Consider the following 19,666-nt stretch of genomic DNA (forward strand, 5'->3'; position numbering starts at 1 on the left):
ATGAAATTAGGGAGGGTAAATAAACACTCGTGTAGTTTAAGTGCTAAAGTAAGTTATGCTGCCAAGTTCAGGGGTTTTTTTTTTTAATTTTTTTTATGTATTTTCTCTTTATTTTTTATAAAAAATGAATTTTTTTTTGCCCCCACCCATCTTATCCCCCACCCTCCACCCCAAACTTTTAATTTTTTATTTTTAAAAACAAATGGTGCATTAGTGATTTTTTATGATAAGTGAGTAACATATGGGTATATATGGATTCTTATGTTTACCCATTTTGTTCATATTGTATGAGTTTAAATAGGTTGAAGTCCACATTTACTCATTTAACTTTTAAGAAAATATGAGTGATCCATTTAATTTAATATGAAAAAAATGGTTCCATTTCACTTAAATGGGTTGAAATTGCCACCTCTAAGCCCATCTCCAACCCACCTCTATTTTACTCTCCATTCTCTATATTTGGAGAGTAAAATAGAAAATGGGCACTCCAACCCACCTCCATATCACTCTCTATTCTTCATATTTAGAGATGTGAATAATAGTTCTCCAAATTTGGAGAACTATTATTCACACTCTCTATTTCACTTTTTGAATATTTTATTATTATTTCTATTACTTTCTAATTAACATATTATTTTACATATAATGTCATTAATTAAATATCTAATATTCATAATTATTTTTAAATATAATATAATATTTTATAAAATATATTATTTAATATATACTACTTTCATCCCGAATTAATAGTATTTAATTTTTTCTAATTTTGATCAATAATATATTTTGATTTTATTATTAATTTTCACTATAAAGAATACACAAAATTAAAATGGTAAGATGAAAAATTTAATTTAAAAATACAATACATAATATGATAATTTAAATACAAGATAACAATACAATACATAACATAATAATTTAAATACAAGATAAAATACAATACATAACATAATAATTAATTTTCGATGAAACAAGAATCATGCCGAAAAGATGTTGAACGTGCATTCGGAGTTTTGCAATCACGTTTGCAATTATTGTAGGACTGTCACGTTTTTTGAGAAAAAAAGTGCTACATGATATAATAACATGTATTGTACTGATAACATGATAATAATTAAGGATGAACGTGATCTTAATGCACCAATTCAAGATGCCGTAGAGGCTCCAACTCCAACGATAGAAATGGTGATAGATGAAAATCTCCGATTTGAACAACTTTTAGGTAGACATAAAAAAATTAAGGACAAAAATGCTCATTTTGAACTCTGTAATGCATTAATAGGCAGTTATGGGAGCAACACAATTATTTTAAAAATTGAGTGTTTATGAAAGTGTATTTCACTTTTTAAAAAATGTGTCCATTAATTTGTATATTATATAATGTTTTCTTGCAACTTATATTATTTAAAAATTTAGAATAAAATATAATTTTATATTAAATAAAAAATTGAAAAAATAAAATTTTATCTCACATGAAAATTATATCGGAAAAAGAAATAAAGGATTTATATTATGAAATAAGAAAATAAGAGTGAAATAGAAATAATAATATAATATTGAGGAGAAAGAAAATGATTCATTTTTAGAGAGAAATAAAGAATTGAGTAGGAATTGATTGTCTAAAAAAAATAGAGAACTCTATATTTGAAAAGTAAAATAGATTGTAGGATTGGAGATGCCCTAATCTGGAGGTTCAATTTCCAATACAAAATATGTTTTAAAGATCTTACCCAACAATGAGTGAAATGTGGGTGTTAAAATGTGATGTAGAAAGCCATCAAACATAATTGACAAACAGATAAATTCATACAATTTCATAAACTGATGCAGATAACACTTCCATTGGACAAGAAAGTGCTCAAGTACACGCTCTTACAGCTAATGAGTATAAATCCTATAAGATGTGCAGCAGCCCAATCCCAGGCCTCTAAGTAATTTATATCCAGATCATCATGAAAGAGCAGGTAAAGAGGGACTGGTTCCCTAGTATATTTTTTTTTAATCTTTGCAGATGTTATCAAAACTGTATAGCCAGATTAGTTTGGTTTTAATGTATAATAAGTTCCCAACGTATTTCCAGGAATACGTCAAGCACTGGGTGTGTGACAGGGTGAAATGCCAGAACTTTCTCAATGTCTCGACTTGAGTAGGAGCTTTCCCTATCATAAAATTTCACATGCTGCTGATATCCACTCGGCTTTTATGGAGTTGAAAGGCTGGTGTTATCCAGCTTCCACAACTGCATTGAATGCCTGACCAGTTGAAGTAACCCAAACGAGCTTCACAATGCGCACATAAAAGCTTGCCCTCCATGGCACCTTCTTCAACTGCACGCCACATTTCAGAGGCAGATCAGAAAAAAGATGCAATGCAGAAATCCAACATTGTACAAAAATATGACCAAGAAAGCGGGGATGTTTGCTAAGCAATATATTCTGTTTAATAAGAGTCAGCTAGCCTTCACATGTTAAACCATGTATAGAATATTTCATAAAGGGCAACACAAAGGATGCTAAAATAGGGTCCTAGTTATTGCATTTCTGTCCTAAGAAAATATGTTCTGCATAGAGAAGGTCCACTCATTTGCAAATATAATGCCTATAAAGTTCATGAATAGGTATTCATCACATCAGATGTGTTCTCTCATATGTATCTAGTTTTATGTCCACCATCACTCGGGAGAGAGTATAGCCATTGAAAAGGTTTCTCAAGATATATTAACAATATTGATCTGAATTAATCCCATCCTTCGTGGTGACCCAAGTTTACATTAACTTAACAATTTGGCTTAATTATTGCTCCATGAACTGTGACAACCATGTATAGGTAATGTTGGCTAGCAATAAATGGAGGTGATCTAGTATGCTGTACCTGTCCTCATCCATTTTAAAGGCTCAACAAAGACAGATGAACACTCCTCATCAGGTTTGTTAAAAGGATTGCCACTTTTCCTTTTATGCCACTCAAATGCCATCTCGCCCTCTCCTGGAACATGATCCACAACATTCCCCTGCAGTGCTACAACTCTCCGGCATTTCTTGCAGCGGTAAGTTCGAGCAGGAGTTGTTTCCTTAGACAAGGATACATCCACATCTGAGGAAATATTTTCTGCTGCGAAGCCTGGATCAGCCCCAAATTTAGAGGTGTCTATTCTTTCTCCACGATTATAACAGTCACCTGATACATTAAAAAGACTATTTATTTCAAAGGGAGAACTATAACATGCAATGTTGTTCGGCAACATGTATTTATGCAAAGTTCAAGATGTTGCATTACCATCCAACAGTTGAGACTGTTGTATACTTCAGAGAATATTCAGAAGAAAAGGAAAAGAAAAGAAATAACTTTCCACAAGTCTACATTCATCTGATATGGTTTATTTCCAGCAATATATTTGTCTTGTACTGGAGGTCTGGTGGTGGTTGGATCATCATTACTTTGGAAGTGGAAGGTTTATTTAATGCTCATCTTTCTCTCACGGGAAAAAGTTTAAGTATTTATCCTCATGGTTCTAGTCGAATTTTCTGAGTTGTAGACTGCTAAACAACGGCTTGGTTTCTTCCAACCTCCACAACAATGAAATCTTGCATAAAGCTTCTAATCAGCTAACCAATGATACAAGCTAGCAGGAGTAAAAAAAAAAAAATTTGAAATTGGAAGTAGGAGTAATATTTTTACCAAATCATTGTAGAAGTCATTCCATAAAATGAAGAACAGGTTTAATCAAGTTCTGTTCCCTTGAACACAAACAAGCTAAAAGGTTTTGGGAATAACTTGTGAAAATGATTTACTGATAAAACCAGTAGCAATTTTTAAAATAATTAAAAATCAGCTCATAGAAACTAGGGAAAAGTAGATATGTTTCTTTAATTTTAAAAAAAAAAGTAGATATGTTTCTAAAGATGGACCCTTAAACAAAAGGAGTACTTCTTCACAAATCATCCAAAATTCAATAAATCTTTTTTTTTTTTTTGAGTAAGGTGAAGTTTCAAAATTCAATAAATCTTGTCAATCAACTCTTCGTCAAGGCCAAACTGGTCAAGGCTGGCAATACAAATCATCTATATCTATTCTACCCTATTTGGACCACAAGTGAGAAGCCGTTTGTGCTGGGCTAATCAATTTGAAAAACACTTTTGAGCAGCAAGTAGTGTTTAGCCAAGCTTTTAAAAAGTGCTTTTAAGTGTACTTTCTCAAAAGTGCTTTTCAAAAAAGCAGTTTTGGAGAAAAGCTACTTTTTTCTACTACCTAAAAGCACTTATCTTCTCTTAAAAGCTTGGCAAACACCTCCCTTCTAAAAAGTAAGCACTTCTGACCTCCCAAAAGTTTCGCCAAACAGGCAATTAGTCTTACTTTTACTAGTTCTAAAATTGTTACTCTATAGAGTGATTCTTCGTAATTCTAACTTTTGATCGACTGCCTTGCCAGTTTCGTCGATTAACACGATACAATCTGCAGATAGCACCATAAAACCTCATCTCTTGTATTATTTCATTCGCAACAAAGTTCAAAAATACAAGCTCAAGGCAAAGGCCTGCTGTAAATGCACATCACTGGGAAGCACCTCTGTATCTCCTCTCATTGTTTTTAGATTTGTGACCGCGCTCTCGCACAGATCTTCTGTATTTATCAATTAGTTCCTTCTCCAACAAAGGACTTTTCTCGCCTTCTCAAAAAAATAATTTACCTTCTCAAAACAAAGGACTTTTCTCAGCACTCTATCATATGCTTTCTCTATGTCAATGAATATACCACTTTGTAAATACTTCTTTTTTTCTAATCATTTTCCCACAATCTTCTTAAAAAAATATAAATTATGTTGTAGATCTATCGAGCTTAAATCTAAAATAGTTATGTCTTTGTAATGTGCCCAACTCTACACTCTATCACTCTTTCCAAAAGTTACATTGTATGACTCGTAAGTTATCCACTTCTTGGGATATCCTTGTACTTATATACAGACAAAAAGGTACTCTTTGTCCACTCCTTTTGCACCTTTCTACCCCATACTGCAACATTGAATAGCTTGGTTAGCCATACTAATTCAATCTCTCCCAAGACACTTTCAAACCACTATGAGATACCATTTGGACCTCAGGTTTTTCTAGTTCTCACATTTTCATGGCATCGTTTACCTCACAGGTGGTGGCACAATACATGTAGAACATCAATTCTTCATATAATAGTTGGCTATGATGAGTCTTGGAGGTCTCACATTTCATATATATCTAATGCTGGACCACCAGCTCTTAGGCAGTCCCTACTTGAGAACCAAAAGAGGGAAATATGAGCATCAATGATTTGGTAACCCTAAATATTCATAATCCACAAAATAACTAGAACAAGATATCACATCCTCAAACACTTGAAAGTATTAATAAATCATGACAGTTCACCTTTAGAGAGTAGTCATGAGATCAGAAGAATGGAAACAAATAGCAAATTCAAGAAATCTTGTACTAAGAACTAAATCTTGGTAGCATGGGTTGTTCGACTAGTGCATGGTTACAAACTCTAGAGACAATTCATTTTGTAAAAATCAAGAATAGGGCGCCCAAGGGATTTGAAGCCTCCATTAGAATATTGAATATTCCCTACATCATTTTTTTGGAAAATGGTAATGTTGAATTCTTCAGCAATAAAGATATGCTGGCGACCTTCAAAAAACAGAGAGGAACAAAAGGAAAAGAGAAAAATATTTGCAAAGATCCTAATAATTCTACAATCAGTTCTCTTTCCTCTAAACCTTTCTCTTTACATCAAACATGGAAAAATACAATACAATGCCATTTAACCTTCTAAATGGAATCGGACCTATCTTCAAAGTTTCTATTGTTCCTTTTTTTACTGTCCACCAAATGCAGTGTGGAATTATCCTCCACCATGCCTTTTGGCCCTTGCTTCCCTCTTCTTATCCAGCAACTCAACAAGTCTACAGTATGCTCAGGCATGGCCCAATTTGTCTTTGTGAGACTAAGGAAGATGGCCCAAATTTGTGTTGTAAAGTTGCAACGCAGGAATAGATGCTTGTTGCTCTTCTGCCTTTCTATATAATGAATTCCAAGATACTATAACTTTTTCTTTCACTTCAACACTTCATGTGTCAGGCAAGCCCTATTAGCAACCAACCATGTAAAGCAATTTACCTTAGTTGGTGCTAAGTTTCTCCATACCTTTCTCCACTCTACTGACAGCTGCTTCGCTGGGGGCTTTCCATTTTGTATGCCCTGCTAACAGTGAAAGCCTCATCATTACTATGTTTCCATCTCAAAGAATCAAAAGCACTGCACTGCTGGTGCCAGGAAATTTTTCAAATAGCTCTAGCAATTTGGAAAATGTCTCCACTTCTCAGTCATTCAAAAGCCTTCTGAAACCAGATTACACCCGTGTTGTCCAACATTCATTGACATTGACATTTGGATTAACTACATAGTAAGAACATATCTGGAAAGGATTCCTTTAGAGGATCTGTTTGTTCGGGTAACTGCCCAGAATTTAGTTCTCCAACCATCTCCCACTTCAATGTACATATTAGCTTCAAGTTTTGTCCATATGTATCCGATAGTTCTTCGGACCCCCACCCCATAGGCATCAAGCACTAATATTACTGCACCAAGAATTGTGCTCACCATACTTGGGATCTGATGACATCCTTTCATAAGGCTTGTCCCTCTTCATTATATCTCCATAAGCACTTCATCAAAAGACTTTTGTTTTGTTTCCTCAAATCTCTGATACCTAAACCCCCTTTGTCTCTTATGTTAAAACTTATCTCCCATTTGACCAGTTATAACCTTTAATTTCTTTGCATCCATGCCAAAGTCAGTCCATCATTAATCTGTCCAGTTTCTTCAAAACTTTGGCAGGTAATGGGAATAATGACATGACATAAGTAGGAACGGAGTCTAGCACTGAATTGATGAGGGTGTGTCTGCCTCTCAGAGACAAACATTGAGCCTTCCATCTTGCTCATCTCCTTGATGTTTTCTCCACAAAACCATCCCAAATATCTATTTACTTGTGTTTATTGCCTAAAGGCCTGCCTAAGTAAGCTGTAGGCGTATTCTCCACTTTGCATCCCAGAATATCTACGAGATTCTAAATGTTGGCCACCTCCAATTGCCTTTTCCCCAATTCACTTTCAGACCTGAGGCAACTTCAAAAACAGTAAGATTGTTTTGATGAATCTTAGCTGGTCCTCCTGAGGTTCACAAAAAATGATAGTTTCATCTGCATATATAAAATGACAGATTTCTTTAACTTGTCCATTGCTACCCTCTATCTGAAAACCTTTAATCCACCTATTTTGAATTGCTATTCTCATCAAGCTGTCAACCTTTCATTGCCAAACTAAAAAGAAAGGGGGATAGGTGGTCACCCTGTTTAAGTCCCCTTTCGGAAGGGAAGAAGCCCACTGGTTCACCATTCACCAAAATAGAAAATTTGACGGTGCTGATGCAAAAATTAATCCACCCCAACCACTTCTCTCCAAAACCCATTTGTCTGAGAGGTGTTCAACAAGAACATCCAATTTACCTGATCATAAGCCTTTTTAATATCCAGTTTGCACATTACACCAGGCTCATCACCTTTCAATCTTGAATCCACACATTCACCAACTATAAGTGCACTATCCGTGATCTGTCTCTCTTTAATCAAGGTTATCTGATCCTTGTTGACCAACTTACCCACCACCATTTTCAGTCTTTCAGCTAGTATCTTTGCTATTATCACCTTGTATATGCTTGTGGTCAGACTTATAGGTTTGAAGTCCTTCAATACAGAAGCACCTGCTTTCTTTTTTTTTTTTTTGAACATTGGTAAAGTTGTATTCTTCAGCATTAAGGACATGCTGGCCACCTTCAAAATTTACAGCCCTAAGCGAAATTACAAGCTCCCTATTAATTCTATAATTTGATCTACATCTTCTATCCAGAGTTGTTTACACCAAAAAAGTAAAGATATCAAACAATTCCATTTTACTTTGTGAATGGAATTAGATCTATCTTCAAAACATCTCCCATTTCTTTCCTTCCACACTGACCACCATATGCATGATGGTATTAGCTTCCACCACTTCTTTTGAGTCTTGCTACCCCCTCTTCTGATCCAACATTTAAAAAGATCAGAGGTGTGTTCTGGCATAGACCAGCTACACATGTGATGTTGAGAAACAGCTCCCAGAACTGTGCAGTGAATTTGCAATGTAAAAATAGGTGATTGTTTGTTTCCCCAGTCAAATTGCATAGGAAACACCTAGGGACTAGTTGCTTTCCTTTCTTCTGAAGCACTTCTTGAGTCAAGCAGGCTCTTTTGATGACTAACCAAGTGAAGCATTTCACTTTGGTGGGGATCAATCCTCTCCAAATACTCTTCCAGTGATGATGGTAGCCTCTAACCCCAACTTGTATGCCTTTCTTGTAAGCACTGTTTACTGTGAATTTGCCATCCTTCTTGTGCTTCCAAATAACTCTATCTGGTGCATTTGTTACTAGATTGGTTCCCCCCAATTTTCCCAGGAAAGAAGCCACTCTATCTACTTCCCAGTCATTCAATAGCCTTCTGAAGGATAGGTCCCAGCCTTGAGTTGTCCAGCATTCACATACTCTGGCTTCAGGATTGTTGCAGATTGAGAAAAGATCTGGGAATGACTCACTTAGAGGAATTTGATCAATCCATCCATCTCTCCAAAACTTGATCTTGTTGTCATTTCCAATTTTGAGAAACACACATTCTTCCATAGAGTTCCATAAAGCTCTGATTGACCTCCATACTCCCCATCCATAGGGTTCTGACACTATCTCTGTACACCATGGGTTCAATTCCCCATACTTTGCCACTATCACCTCCTTCCATAGGGTTCCTTCCTCACTAGAAGCACGCTTTCTTTGGGATGAGAGCCACAAAAGTTGCATTGAAACTTCTGTCAGTCCTCTGATTATCATAGAACCCTTGTATCCCACATTTGATGTCTTCTTTTATCACTTCCCAGAAAATAAAAATAAAAGGACATGTGAAAACCATTGGAACCAGGGGCGTACATGAGAAAACCATCGGGCCTATCCATAGCACAAAGTTTAGTGCATTCTAGAATCTCCTTGTCTTCAATTTGTTTATGTAACTCTTCCTTCTCATCCTCATTAATACAAGTAACCCCTACAATTGTAATTATGGCCTCCAAGCTTCCGCCTCCTTCTATATATATTGATAGAAACTCTTGATGGCCATCTTTATGTCGGTAGGATCAGTGATATTGCTTCCCTCCACTTTCAAAGAGTCTATGATGCTGTACCTTTTGTGTGATGTTGCTATTCTACGAAAAATACTTGGTGTTCTTGTCCCACTGTTTCAACCATTGTATTTTGGATCTTTGTCTCCACCCTACCTCTTCATTTTAACTTCTTCAAAGACATTACCAAATTTATTTTTTGCATGAATTCATCATTTGTAAGTGATCTTTGCTCCTGAAGAATCTCCTATTTGGACAATTGGTTAAGGATCTCTTCCTTGTGTTACCAGTTGCTCCTATGCTTGCTCCATTCCTTCAATTTCCCTTTTAGAAGTTTCGACTTTCAGCTAAAACAAACCTGGTTGTACAAGTAACTACAAATGATGACCACCAAAAAGGCAGATACTCACTTTTTCCTTGAAGCCTCCACCAATTTTCAAATTTGAAGTAAGATATCTTGACGCATGTCTCCACAAGTCAGTAGAATTGGGTTATGGTCAACTACCAACTTTGGAAGAGTCGATTGTCTAATGAGGGTGAAAAGTTCCTCCCATTGAGAGGAAGCGTAACTCTTTCAATTCTTGATTCAGTTGTATGGTTCTCTCCTCTTCTCCAAGTGAAAGACCCTCCAAATATACAAGGATCAAGCTCCACCTCTTCAATACAATTAGAGAATTTTAACATAGCCCTATTGGTTGATGAACGGTTTGCTCTTTCTGATGGATATCTGATGACAATAAAGTCACCACACACTACCCACAACCCTTCACAAAGATTTCTCATAGCTCCTAATTACCATCAAAAGAACCCTTTCCCTCCTCTCCATTCTTTTGCACTTGGCATAGAAAGCCGTCAAATACCATGTTAGATCCTAGTTCTAACCTCTTAATTTGCAAGTAATGCATTGTTCACCACTCTCTCTCTCTACTAACTCCCCTAACCAGACCCTTTTGTTCCATAGTATTAGGATCCCTCCACTGCACCCCACTACCTCCAAATGCAACCCCCCCCCCCCAATTGATTGTTCCAAAATAGTATGCAACAAATTACTAACATTGCCCTCAAATTTAGTTTCTACTCAAATACAGATATCTACCCCCAATTGACTAAATTAGATTTCTGATTAATCCCTTTTCCTTTCATCATTTAGACCCCTAACGTTCGATGATACTAATTTCATCCTCATTGTTCCATAATAGTTAGTCCTCTCCTTCTTATTCTTGGCTCACCATCCTTGAATTCATGTTGAAAATTAAGTGCCCGTTTGGATAAGCTTATAAAAAGTAACTTATAAGTCAAAAGCTAAAAGTCATAAGTAGGGGATACCCTACTTTTGGCTTATTTTATAACTTTTTTGGCCTAAAAATGAGTGCTTAAAGGCACTTTTTAACTTTTCCAAACACCTCCAAACTAAAAAGTGCTTAAAAGCCAAAAGCACCTAAAAATAGGCTAATCCAAACACCCCCTAAATTTCTTTGGGACACTGTTGTTGTTTGTTGTTACTGATTGATGAGCTATCCTCTGACTTCTGATTCTCCCTTGGCATGTTCTGCTCCAATTTCATGATTAAAGAGAATTTTTTTTTTCGTACCGCACAATACTAAAAAAAAATTAAAAAAAACTTTTACCCCTTGGTAGAGACTACAAAGAAACGACTACGTTTGATTAGATTGAGATGAAACTTTAGTGTGGCTTGTGATTTGATGACATCTTCGACAATGTTGTCATCCACTGCTAACGGTTTAGGGTCCTCATACTCCACCAGTTGTTCTCCAAAGAACTTCATAGAGCCTTCTTCCCCCTCACTGCCAACTCTCTTAGTGCTATCCAGCTCGCTTGAAACTATTTCACATCTTTAAGTAATTGCTTTGATCTGCATATTATCCACAGGGAGGCTCTGAGAGTTCTTGGGAGTTACTGACTTATTGCCATTCACATGCGGAACTCTGTGTCCCCATCAATACTGGAATGTTCATAGGCTTTTTCTGATTTGCCCAACTTTCTTTAAATGGAATGTGTAAAGGGTTTTGTGAATCCATTGGACTTCCTTAATTAAAAATCCCAACCGGTCTATTGGTTTCTGAAAAAGGAATCGGACCTCCTTCTTGAAAAGATTCTTCTTACCCAATCAAAATAAAAGAGGATTCCGCTATTAATAAATCAGCAGGGACCCCACACCCCTTTGACACATGACTTGCCCCTGATAAATTTCCCTTGTCCTTGTTAATGTCAAACCCTAAGCTATCCTCTCCTGCTACTTCTCCTTTTCAATGTAAGATCCCGTCTATTGTAAGAGTATAGTTGTCCGCTACAATTTCTGTTGTAGCCTGGCTATCACCTCAATCAGAGGTTTCAGCCTCCATCGCCGATCTGTAGGTCACCGGAGTTCCACACCACACCATATCGGCAAGGTATATATTAAATCACAATCTGCGATCTCTATTTTCGACGGTATCTTTCTTTTGGTCCTTGAACTCTGATTCTAGCCCATCACAGATGATTTTGAGTTCAGTTTCTTCCTCGTTCTCCAACCAACCACCGCAATCAGCTCTACTCTTTTTCATGACCTCCTTGTTCCATAGCTATAACACCCTGTTCCATAGCTATAGTCTATCATGTCGTAAACCTAAATATTAGCAGCATCTTTCTAAGTATGCTGTGCCCATCTCCTGAATTTCATTGCAGGCAGGAGCCTCTTCTCCACCACAGAATCTCCTCACTAGGCATCTGCGCAGAAGCTCATTCTCCTCTGAGCCCGAGGTTGTCATCAGAAGCTTCTCATTTTCAAACACTTTTGCCTCCTTTTGATTCCATTTACTTTTTTGTAATGCCTCTTGGTAATTGACTCCCCCATTGCCTGTATTGATAGTTGCTTCCCCTGTTGTAATAAATGCACCGCATGTTTCTGTCTCTCTCTTAATGAAGTTTTTCTACTTTAATGGCCAGGCTACCCCATCCCTCATTGAATGCATTCTCTGGTAAAATGATTACTGTTCTAGCCTATCCCTTCACTGTTATAACTGAAAAAACACGGCCATATTCATTGAACTTTTGGGGGTAATAAATATAAGTCGAACACTCTCGGCATCTCCAATATTTTAACCTCTTCCCTCTGTTTTCAAAAGCTTCCTTGAGCCTTTTACATAGACAGAGTAAAGCTCCCCTACTAAGCAGTAAGCACCATTCTGCTGATCGACATTCTCGCCGTCTCCACCCAATCATACCATGTCTCTGATAAAGAAGTTGTCTCCGTAAGATCATAAGATTTCCCCCTGATCTGAAATATAACCTTTTTTCCATGTGAATCCTGATGATGAAAGTTGTAGTAACTGAAATTTTTTGGTGATCAAGGCGACAATCAACTTTGAGTTGTATCAGATATCCAATATTTTAGAGGAGATCGATGAAGAAGAGATTTATGAGAGATAATATTTCCCATATCCTTCAGTCAATGCACTCTAAGTTTGTACAAATTATTGGATTGATCTAAAACAAACCTACCTAACGTACCTTGCATATTCAGGATTTTCCCCATTTTCTATCTTCTATGTAGTTAAGTAATAAGTAATAATAATCTGACGATAGACAAAGAAAAGTGAGAAAGTGGACCTAGGACTTTAAGGTGGAAGCGTTTGTAAACGCTGCTTGCATGATCTACTTTGAAACCCATCTGTTCAAACATTTTCAACTGCAGACAAAAGATACAAAATTCACTCAGAATCCAGTCAGGTACTGGACAAAGCAGGAAACTAATTTCATTAATGATCATAAAGTGTTGCTTACAAATCACTTCTTACTGCCTATTTCACCTGATCTAGAAAACCATCATTTGGGCAGACAAATTCACAGCTTTGACGTAGAGATTCAATCGCATCTGTAGAAACAAAGCAGAAGAAATTTCAAACAATAATAAGGACAAAGGGATGATCTTCAAGGTGCATAAAAGCAGAAGAATAATCTCTAATTCTTAGCAAATTGTGCAATTTTTTCAGGCAGCTCAAACGGAAGCCACCAACAGTTACTGTGTTGAAATTATGCTCTCCGGTATTCCATAGTGAAGGCCCAAAGTAGAAACAGAATAAAGAGATTGATCAAACCTTCTTGAGATAGTTGTTCAGTTTTCATCAGGTAAGCTGCAATGATGGCTGCACTGAAACCAAAAGAGCAAACAAGAGTGTCAATTGGTCAAAAATTAGCAGGATATTGTAAGCAGTAGAAAATTTACCAAGAAAACCTAGACTGCTTGCCCTCCATTAGAGCCATAGGCCAGGAAGCATCTCCAAGCATTCTTACATTCAGGTGGAAAGGTACATAATAACCATGGCAGTGGAAAAGAATCTTATTGGAGATAACTTAATTACTGTTCTTTTACACAACCACAAACATCGTGCAACAATATGTATGGAATTATGCCCAAAGTAGGTGAAAAGTTAGGCAACCATCAAACACAATTTAACTGAAAATGAAATGAGCAGCAGTTCATTTGTTTATAGATGAATTTCTTAGGTTTGGTTAGGCCAAATATATCAGAATTTCCACTTCACTGTAACATAACCAGAGACTATAATGAAGCCAAATAATGAACCTAGAAAGAAACTTACAAACTTATGCTGGTGATTGATCATATTGACCGCTATGGGTAAAACTCAAACTTTACTATAGTCAAAATTTAATAGGGCAGGGGAGTTTTTGCATCTAAGCAGAAAGATCGAATAAATGATAGAGTTAGGCCCTAGAACCTAGGTCCTTATCCCCCCTTCCCAACCCAAAAAGAACAAACAGTATTAGCCAATGAAAATCTTGATTTTTGACCAAGTTGTTTGACATGGAATCTTAATTTATGACCAATTTCATCTTCGCCAAGCAAGGATCATCATTTTAGACCCCATGTTTATGCTTGTCTTATTGATAAATATATAAAAGAGAGTAACATAAATATCTTCAACCCAAAAAGAAAAGGAAAAATATTGTACATTGTAATAGTCCTATTCAGTAGCCTGTTACCAAAGTTATGTTTCAACTCTGAAAGCGGCATATTATCTCTTAATGGTAACAAATCAAACCATTCGTATCTTTACATTGAAATGAAACTAAATTCATTTTTACTAGTTTGGCAAGTTAATTGATAAGCAATATACCCTATCTCATCTTCCAAAACTCAATAATTGATATTAATGGATGAGTTTTATCTTGACAAAAGAAAGAAAGAACCCGAGGTTAAGGTTCAGCATGCATGTAACTGCTTAAAGTAGCAGGTACTAAGCCTTGACAAATTGTTGTCATTTTTATAGCGAAGCAGCAGCCTATGCAGTAAGTTAACTTCAACTGATTCATGAAAAAAAGCAAAAGGAACCATTGTATGAATCTGAATCCTCTGCAATAGGTATGAATAGCTCACGGACTGCTCAATGTACTAAAAGGTAGATGTCCACATCTGGCACATCTTTTTTATTGTATCATTCAACCTATATTCATTTCACGAGGAGTTGCACTTTTTCAACTGGTGAGAAGTCTTCCCAGGTCAGCTAAAGCAACTTAAAACAGATTTTAGTACATCCAATTACAGAGGAATCCTGATAACGGAATAGGGTCCAAAAACAGATGGTGCATTGGTACTAGAAGTCAAAGTGAAGATCATGTTATAATATCAGCAAGTTTTTTTTTTAAAAAAAAGGGTTCCATATGAAATGAGACTTGAGAACATCAAGAATCAGTACACATCCAAATTAAGCTGGTTAATCCACATTTAGGTTGGAGAAAAACTGAATATATTGCTTTTGTGTGGACAGGAAAGGAACTGCAACTTCTTAAAAAAACAATACTCTCTTAGTCTCAAATTATGTGGCATACATTCCTTTTTAGTCTATTACAAAAAGAATATCACCTTTTCTTATCTACAAATAATTTAACTTTAAACTTCTCATGTTATCCTTAGTTAGATGATTTATAGTCACACAAACCTCAATGGCTTGTTTTACCACAAGTTTCAAAAGTATTACTTTCTTTTTAAAACTTCATGCCAAGTCACATACACACACACAACATACTTTGCAAGAGTATTTCCATTTTCTAAGATGTAGTATAAGCTTCCTCATTCATAAATGTTTTTTTTGTAATATATGACCATTCTACTGGGTGAAGGTCCATCAGGACTTAGTAGAATGCCCCGTCTAATTTACTGCACCCAGAAGTTGGGACGTAACCAACCCCCTAAAAGAATGAGCATACGAGCCATGTAGAAGCAATACCTTCTTGATACACCAGCAAAGCAATGCACCAATACAGACCCCTCTTTTCTACTTTCTTCGATAAAATCCAAACAAACATCTAAAGAATCCAGCAAATTCTCATTCTCCATGTCTCTCAAGGGCACAGCCATCCTTATAAACTTCAAATCTTTCCCTGCATTCTCAAGCAAGTACAGGAGCTTCTTAGGTGTTGATGAGCTCTTAGTCTCATCAGTTATAGCATCTGCATTTCCCGAATACCCAACATATTCCTTCTGGATCTCCTTGGTTGGTATCGAAATCCCAGAACGCCATTCTGAGAAAAAGGAGATTGAAGCTGAGCTAAGGACGGACAAGATATGTGTAATTTCATCACTACCATGCTGAAGAACCTCCGCTGCATCGCCTATGTTGCCAATAAACAGATGATCACGAACCAGATACGGCATATTCCACAAGCAGATTCCTTAACTGCAGACGTGAATCTTAATTGTTAAAAATGCCCACAGTTGGTAACAACCAAATTTCTTTTCAAAAGATAAATACTTCCCGCTCACAATATTGAAATCAATACTAAATTTTGGCATGCCAAAAAAAATTGCAATATCGCATGAACATTTTGTATGATCTCTGTTACCGCTTTGCATTTGAGATGTGTCAAAAAACATTTTTAATGTTCTATTTCAAATCACATTTTCTGGAATCAAAACCGTTTAAAATTCTGCACAGAATAATCAATTGCACCCTACTTAGATAATCTTACCCATTGACTTTTTTTTTTTTTTTTTTTTTTTTGAGAATGGTAAAGTTGTATTCATCGGCAATGAAGGTATGCTGGCAACCAAACAAAAATTACAAAAGAGCCTAGGAAATCTACTAACTGATCTACTTCATCTATACCCTCTTCTATACACCAAAAAAAGAGTATTAATGCAGCTTTCTTTTACTTTCTGCATAGGGTTAGTAATATTCTTAAAACATCTATTGTTTCTTTCCCTCCAAATTGACCACCATATGCAAGATGGAACTAGATTCCACCATTTTTTCTGCATTTTACTCCCCCCTCTTCTCATCCAGCAGCTTAGTAGGTCTGCAATATGCACAAGCATCACCCAAGGATCTTGGATAAGGTTTTGAAACACATACTATATTTGGGCAATAACTCTACAGTGAAGGAACATATGATTGTTACACATTGACATGGTTTTCAAAGAGGGAAGTGTGCAAAAACAGTTTACATTTGAAGTAGATGAGATGATTGAGAAATGTTGTCAAAGGAGAAGAGAGTAAAATAGTGCCAAGTTTTGCTGCAGCTTTAAATTCAAACTCAATTAAAGCACGAACTTTAGTAAAAGAGGCGCGATGAAGAAAAAAATTAAGATAAGTAACTATTAACACTACAAAGTAATGCAAGGAAAAATAACTATAAAGTTCCAAATCCATTATAGATATTATCAAATGGCTATTTCAACTCCCAAGCAGAGGTTTTTTGCTAATCCTATAAAAGAATAATCTCAATTTCATTTACATTTCCATTTCCAACTAATATAGACCCTGCTATTAATACTTCATAATTAATGATCTTGGTTGGCAACAAATTTTTTGGTCATTATAGGTGATAATTATCACAACATGTTATACATTAATCTCACAACATCACAACGCTCAACATTCAAGACCAAAATTGACATGAAATCTACCCTTAGTTTCGGATTAGCTATATATAATTGAATCGCTGATCTATTTAGGATGTATTTGTATAGAAGGTTATAGGTTAGTAGATTTTGTTTGTATTGATGAGTGAGTAGTTAGTCCAATACTACTCTGTTTGTAAAGATACAATTTTGGTTATGAATGAAAATAGGCAGGTTACCAAAAAATAAAAAAATTGCCATGAAATTATTTGTATTATATAACAAGATACGGAAAATGAATTACTCTCTATCCCAAATTATGTGATACTCTTTCCCTTTTAAGTTTGTCCCAAAAAGGACACTTGTTTTTTTTTTTTTTGATTTGCACCGGGTGTCCGAGTCTCTTTGAGCCCCGACTAATCCCGGGGGTGCACAGGCCCTCGGCAAGGAGTTTCCCGCAAGTGCACCACGGTTAATTCAGAGGACACTTGTCTATATTTAGAAAGAATTAAACTCTAAACTTTTCATTTACCCCTAATGAGATAGTAATCTATAGCCACAGACACTTGTATAGCCTGTTTTGGACAACCATGTTTCATAGACCTGTCTTAAACTTGGTACCCAATAAAACAAACTCACATAAAGTGTAAAATTTATCAGTTTCACATTTTAGGGTTTCATTGTGTAATTCCAATTTTCTTCTTTTATACAAAAGATAAATAAATGTTTAGAGAATTGCATAAAATGATTGGAACTAAGGGGGTGCCCTAGCGGTTGAAGAGTTTGGGTAGAACTACTCAGTACTGTAGGGGATTACTGAAGCTGAGTCCAAATACACAGATGTAAAAAAAAATCTACAAAAGATAAGAGGAGAGAGAGAAGGGAACATTACCAGCCCTGTTTTTGGGGAGAAACAAAGATCGTCGAGGAATTCGCCGGAGAAAGATATGCCAAGTTTACGGCTGAGACAGAGGAGTGAGTGTGGCTGTGGCTATTCTTTGTTTTCCCAACAACAAACTCTGCTGTGATAAGATTTTGGGCCTTACTTTTTAGCGCCTCCTCTATGGATTATGGACTTGGGTTAATTAAAGGGGAAACTAAGCAAATACCCATAAAAGTAAAATAATTATAAATATTCATACTCATTTATATTCATACCCTATTAAATAATTATATTATATACTTTAACTAATTTTGTATCATATATTATATTAGTATCATTAAGGTTGATAATTTTGCTTGATTGATACTAAATCAATATATATATATATATTGTATTGGTATCACTAAGGTTTCTTGTTGAGAAATTACTCATTAGTCAATGATACTATAAGAGTATATATACTCTTATAATATCATTGACTAATGAGTAATTTCTCAACAAGAAATCTTAGTGATACCACAACAATATACATATACTCTTATAGTATCATTGACTAATCACTAAAAAAATAACGAAAATATTACGACGAATGTATTACGGCGGTTCCAATGAACCGCCACAACTAACAAATAATACGACATTTTTTTAATACGTCATATTAAATATTTTAATTATGACGGTTGAGACTTAAATTACGATGGTTTGAACTGCCACTAATAGTTTAAAACGTATTAGTATATTAAATATTTATTATATATACTCTTTTTCTTAACTAAAAGAAAAAACAATTAAATTAATTTTAATTGATTGTTTACATAAAAATAATCTTCTTTCTTAATTAAAAATAAGACAATTTAATTAATCTCCTGAATTAGCTTTAGGACAGTTCACATAAAAAGAAAATTGTTGTCATTCAGGAAATTAAAGTTGTTCACAAATGCAAAGAAATCCAAAATCGCCTAAAATACAAAGAAACCCATAACCCAAAATCGCTTAAATATCTCAATTTTCTCTGAATTGAGAGATTCATCTATTCATGGTAAGCTCTCAATTCTCACAAATCAAGCTTCTTCATTTACGGTAAGCTCTCAATCAATAAAATTCTCATAAATCAAGCTTCTACATTTACAGTAAGCTCTCAATCCGTAAGTTTATTTGTGAACCTTTCACTTTAAATAGTTCTAATTCAATGTAATCTTTTCTATGCAAGCTCTCAATAAGTTTCTTTTTAAGGTTAAGCTCTCAGTTTTTTGATTTTTTTTTTCTGAATCTATGTATTATCTATTTGTTTATGCATGTTCTTAACTTAAATGTCTCTGTTGTTGTTAGTTTGTAGAGATTTGTTGTTATCATGAATATAGGGTTTGTGATTTTGCATCCACTAAAGTGATTTTGCATGTCATAGTTTAACTTTGTTTTGCCTTAAAGAGAAATATCATTGTTGTCTTTAGATTTTTGCTTGTAATAGAGTAAAACCTTAATTAATTTTTATTTGCCTTAGTAGCACTGTTTCTTAGATATTTCATTTTGTGGATAAGAACAAAGTAGATATCTCACTTTTGAATTTTGCAAGAGAATTTGGATTTTGCAAGAGAATTTGAAAATTTCACTTCTCTTTTGTGGGTGAATTAGTTTAAATTTGTTATAATGCTCTATATTGAGTTACTACTGCTATTAACCTAATTTTCAT

General features: G+C 35.3%; 1 protein-coding gene across 1 annotated transcript; it reads right to left on the reverse strand.

Moving 5' to 3' along the window:
- Positions 1-1,700: 1,700 nt before the first annotated feature.
- LOC125863128 (uncharacterized) lies at positions 1,701-18,144 on the reverse strand. The gene is made up of 7 exons (XM_049543277.1): positions 17,986-18,144; positions 15,481-15,930; positions 13,330-13,382; positions 13,042-13,106; positions 12,842-12,920; positions 2,875-3,180; positions 1,701-2,330 (listed from the first exon to the last, which is right to left on the reverse strand). The coding sequence occupies exons 2-7, from the start codon at positions 15,906-15,908 to the stop codon at positions 2,176-2,178; spliced, it is 1,086 nt and encodes a 361-aa protein (XP_049399234.1). The 5' UTR covers positions 15,909-15,930; positions 17,986-18,144; the 3' UTR covers positions 1,701-2,175.
- Positions 18,145-19,666: the final 1,522 nt, after the last annotated feature.

The sequence above is a fragment of the Solanum stenotomum genome, chromosome 4, assembly GCF_019186545.1.
Source record: "Solanum stenotomum isolate F172 chromosome 4, ASM1918654v1, whole genome shotgun sequence".
Classification (NCBI taxonomy): domain Eukaryota; kingdom Viridiplantae; phylum Streptophyta; class Magnoliopsida; order Solanales; family Solanaceae; genus Solanum; species Solanum stenotomum.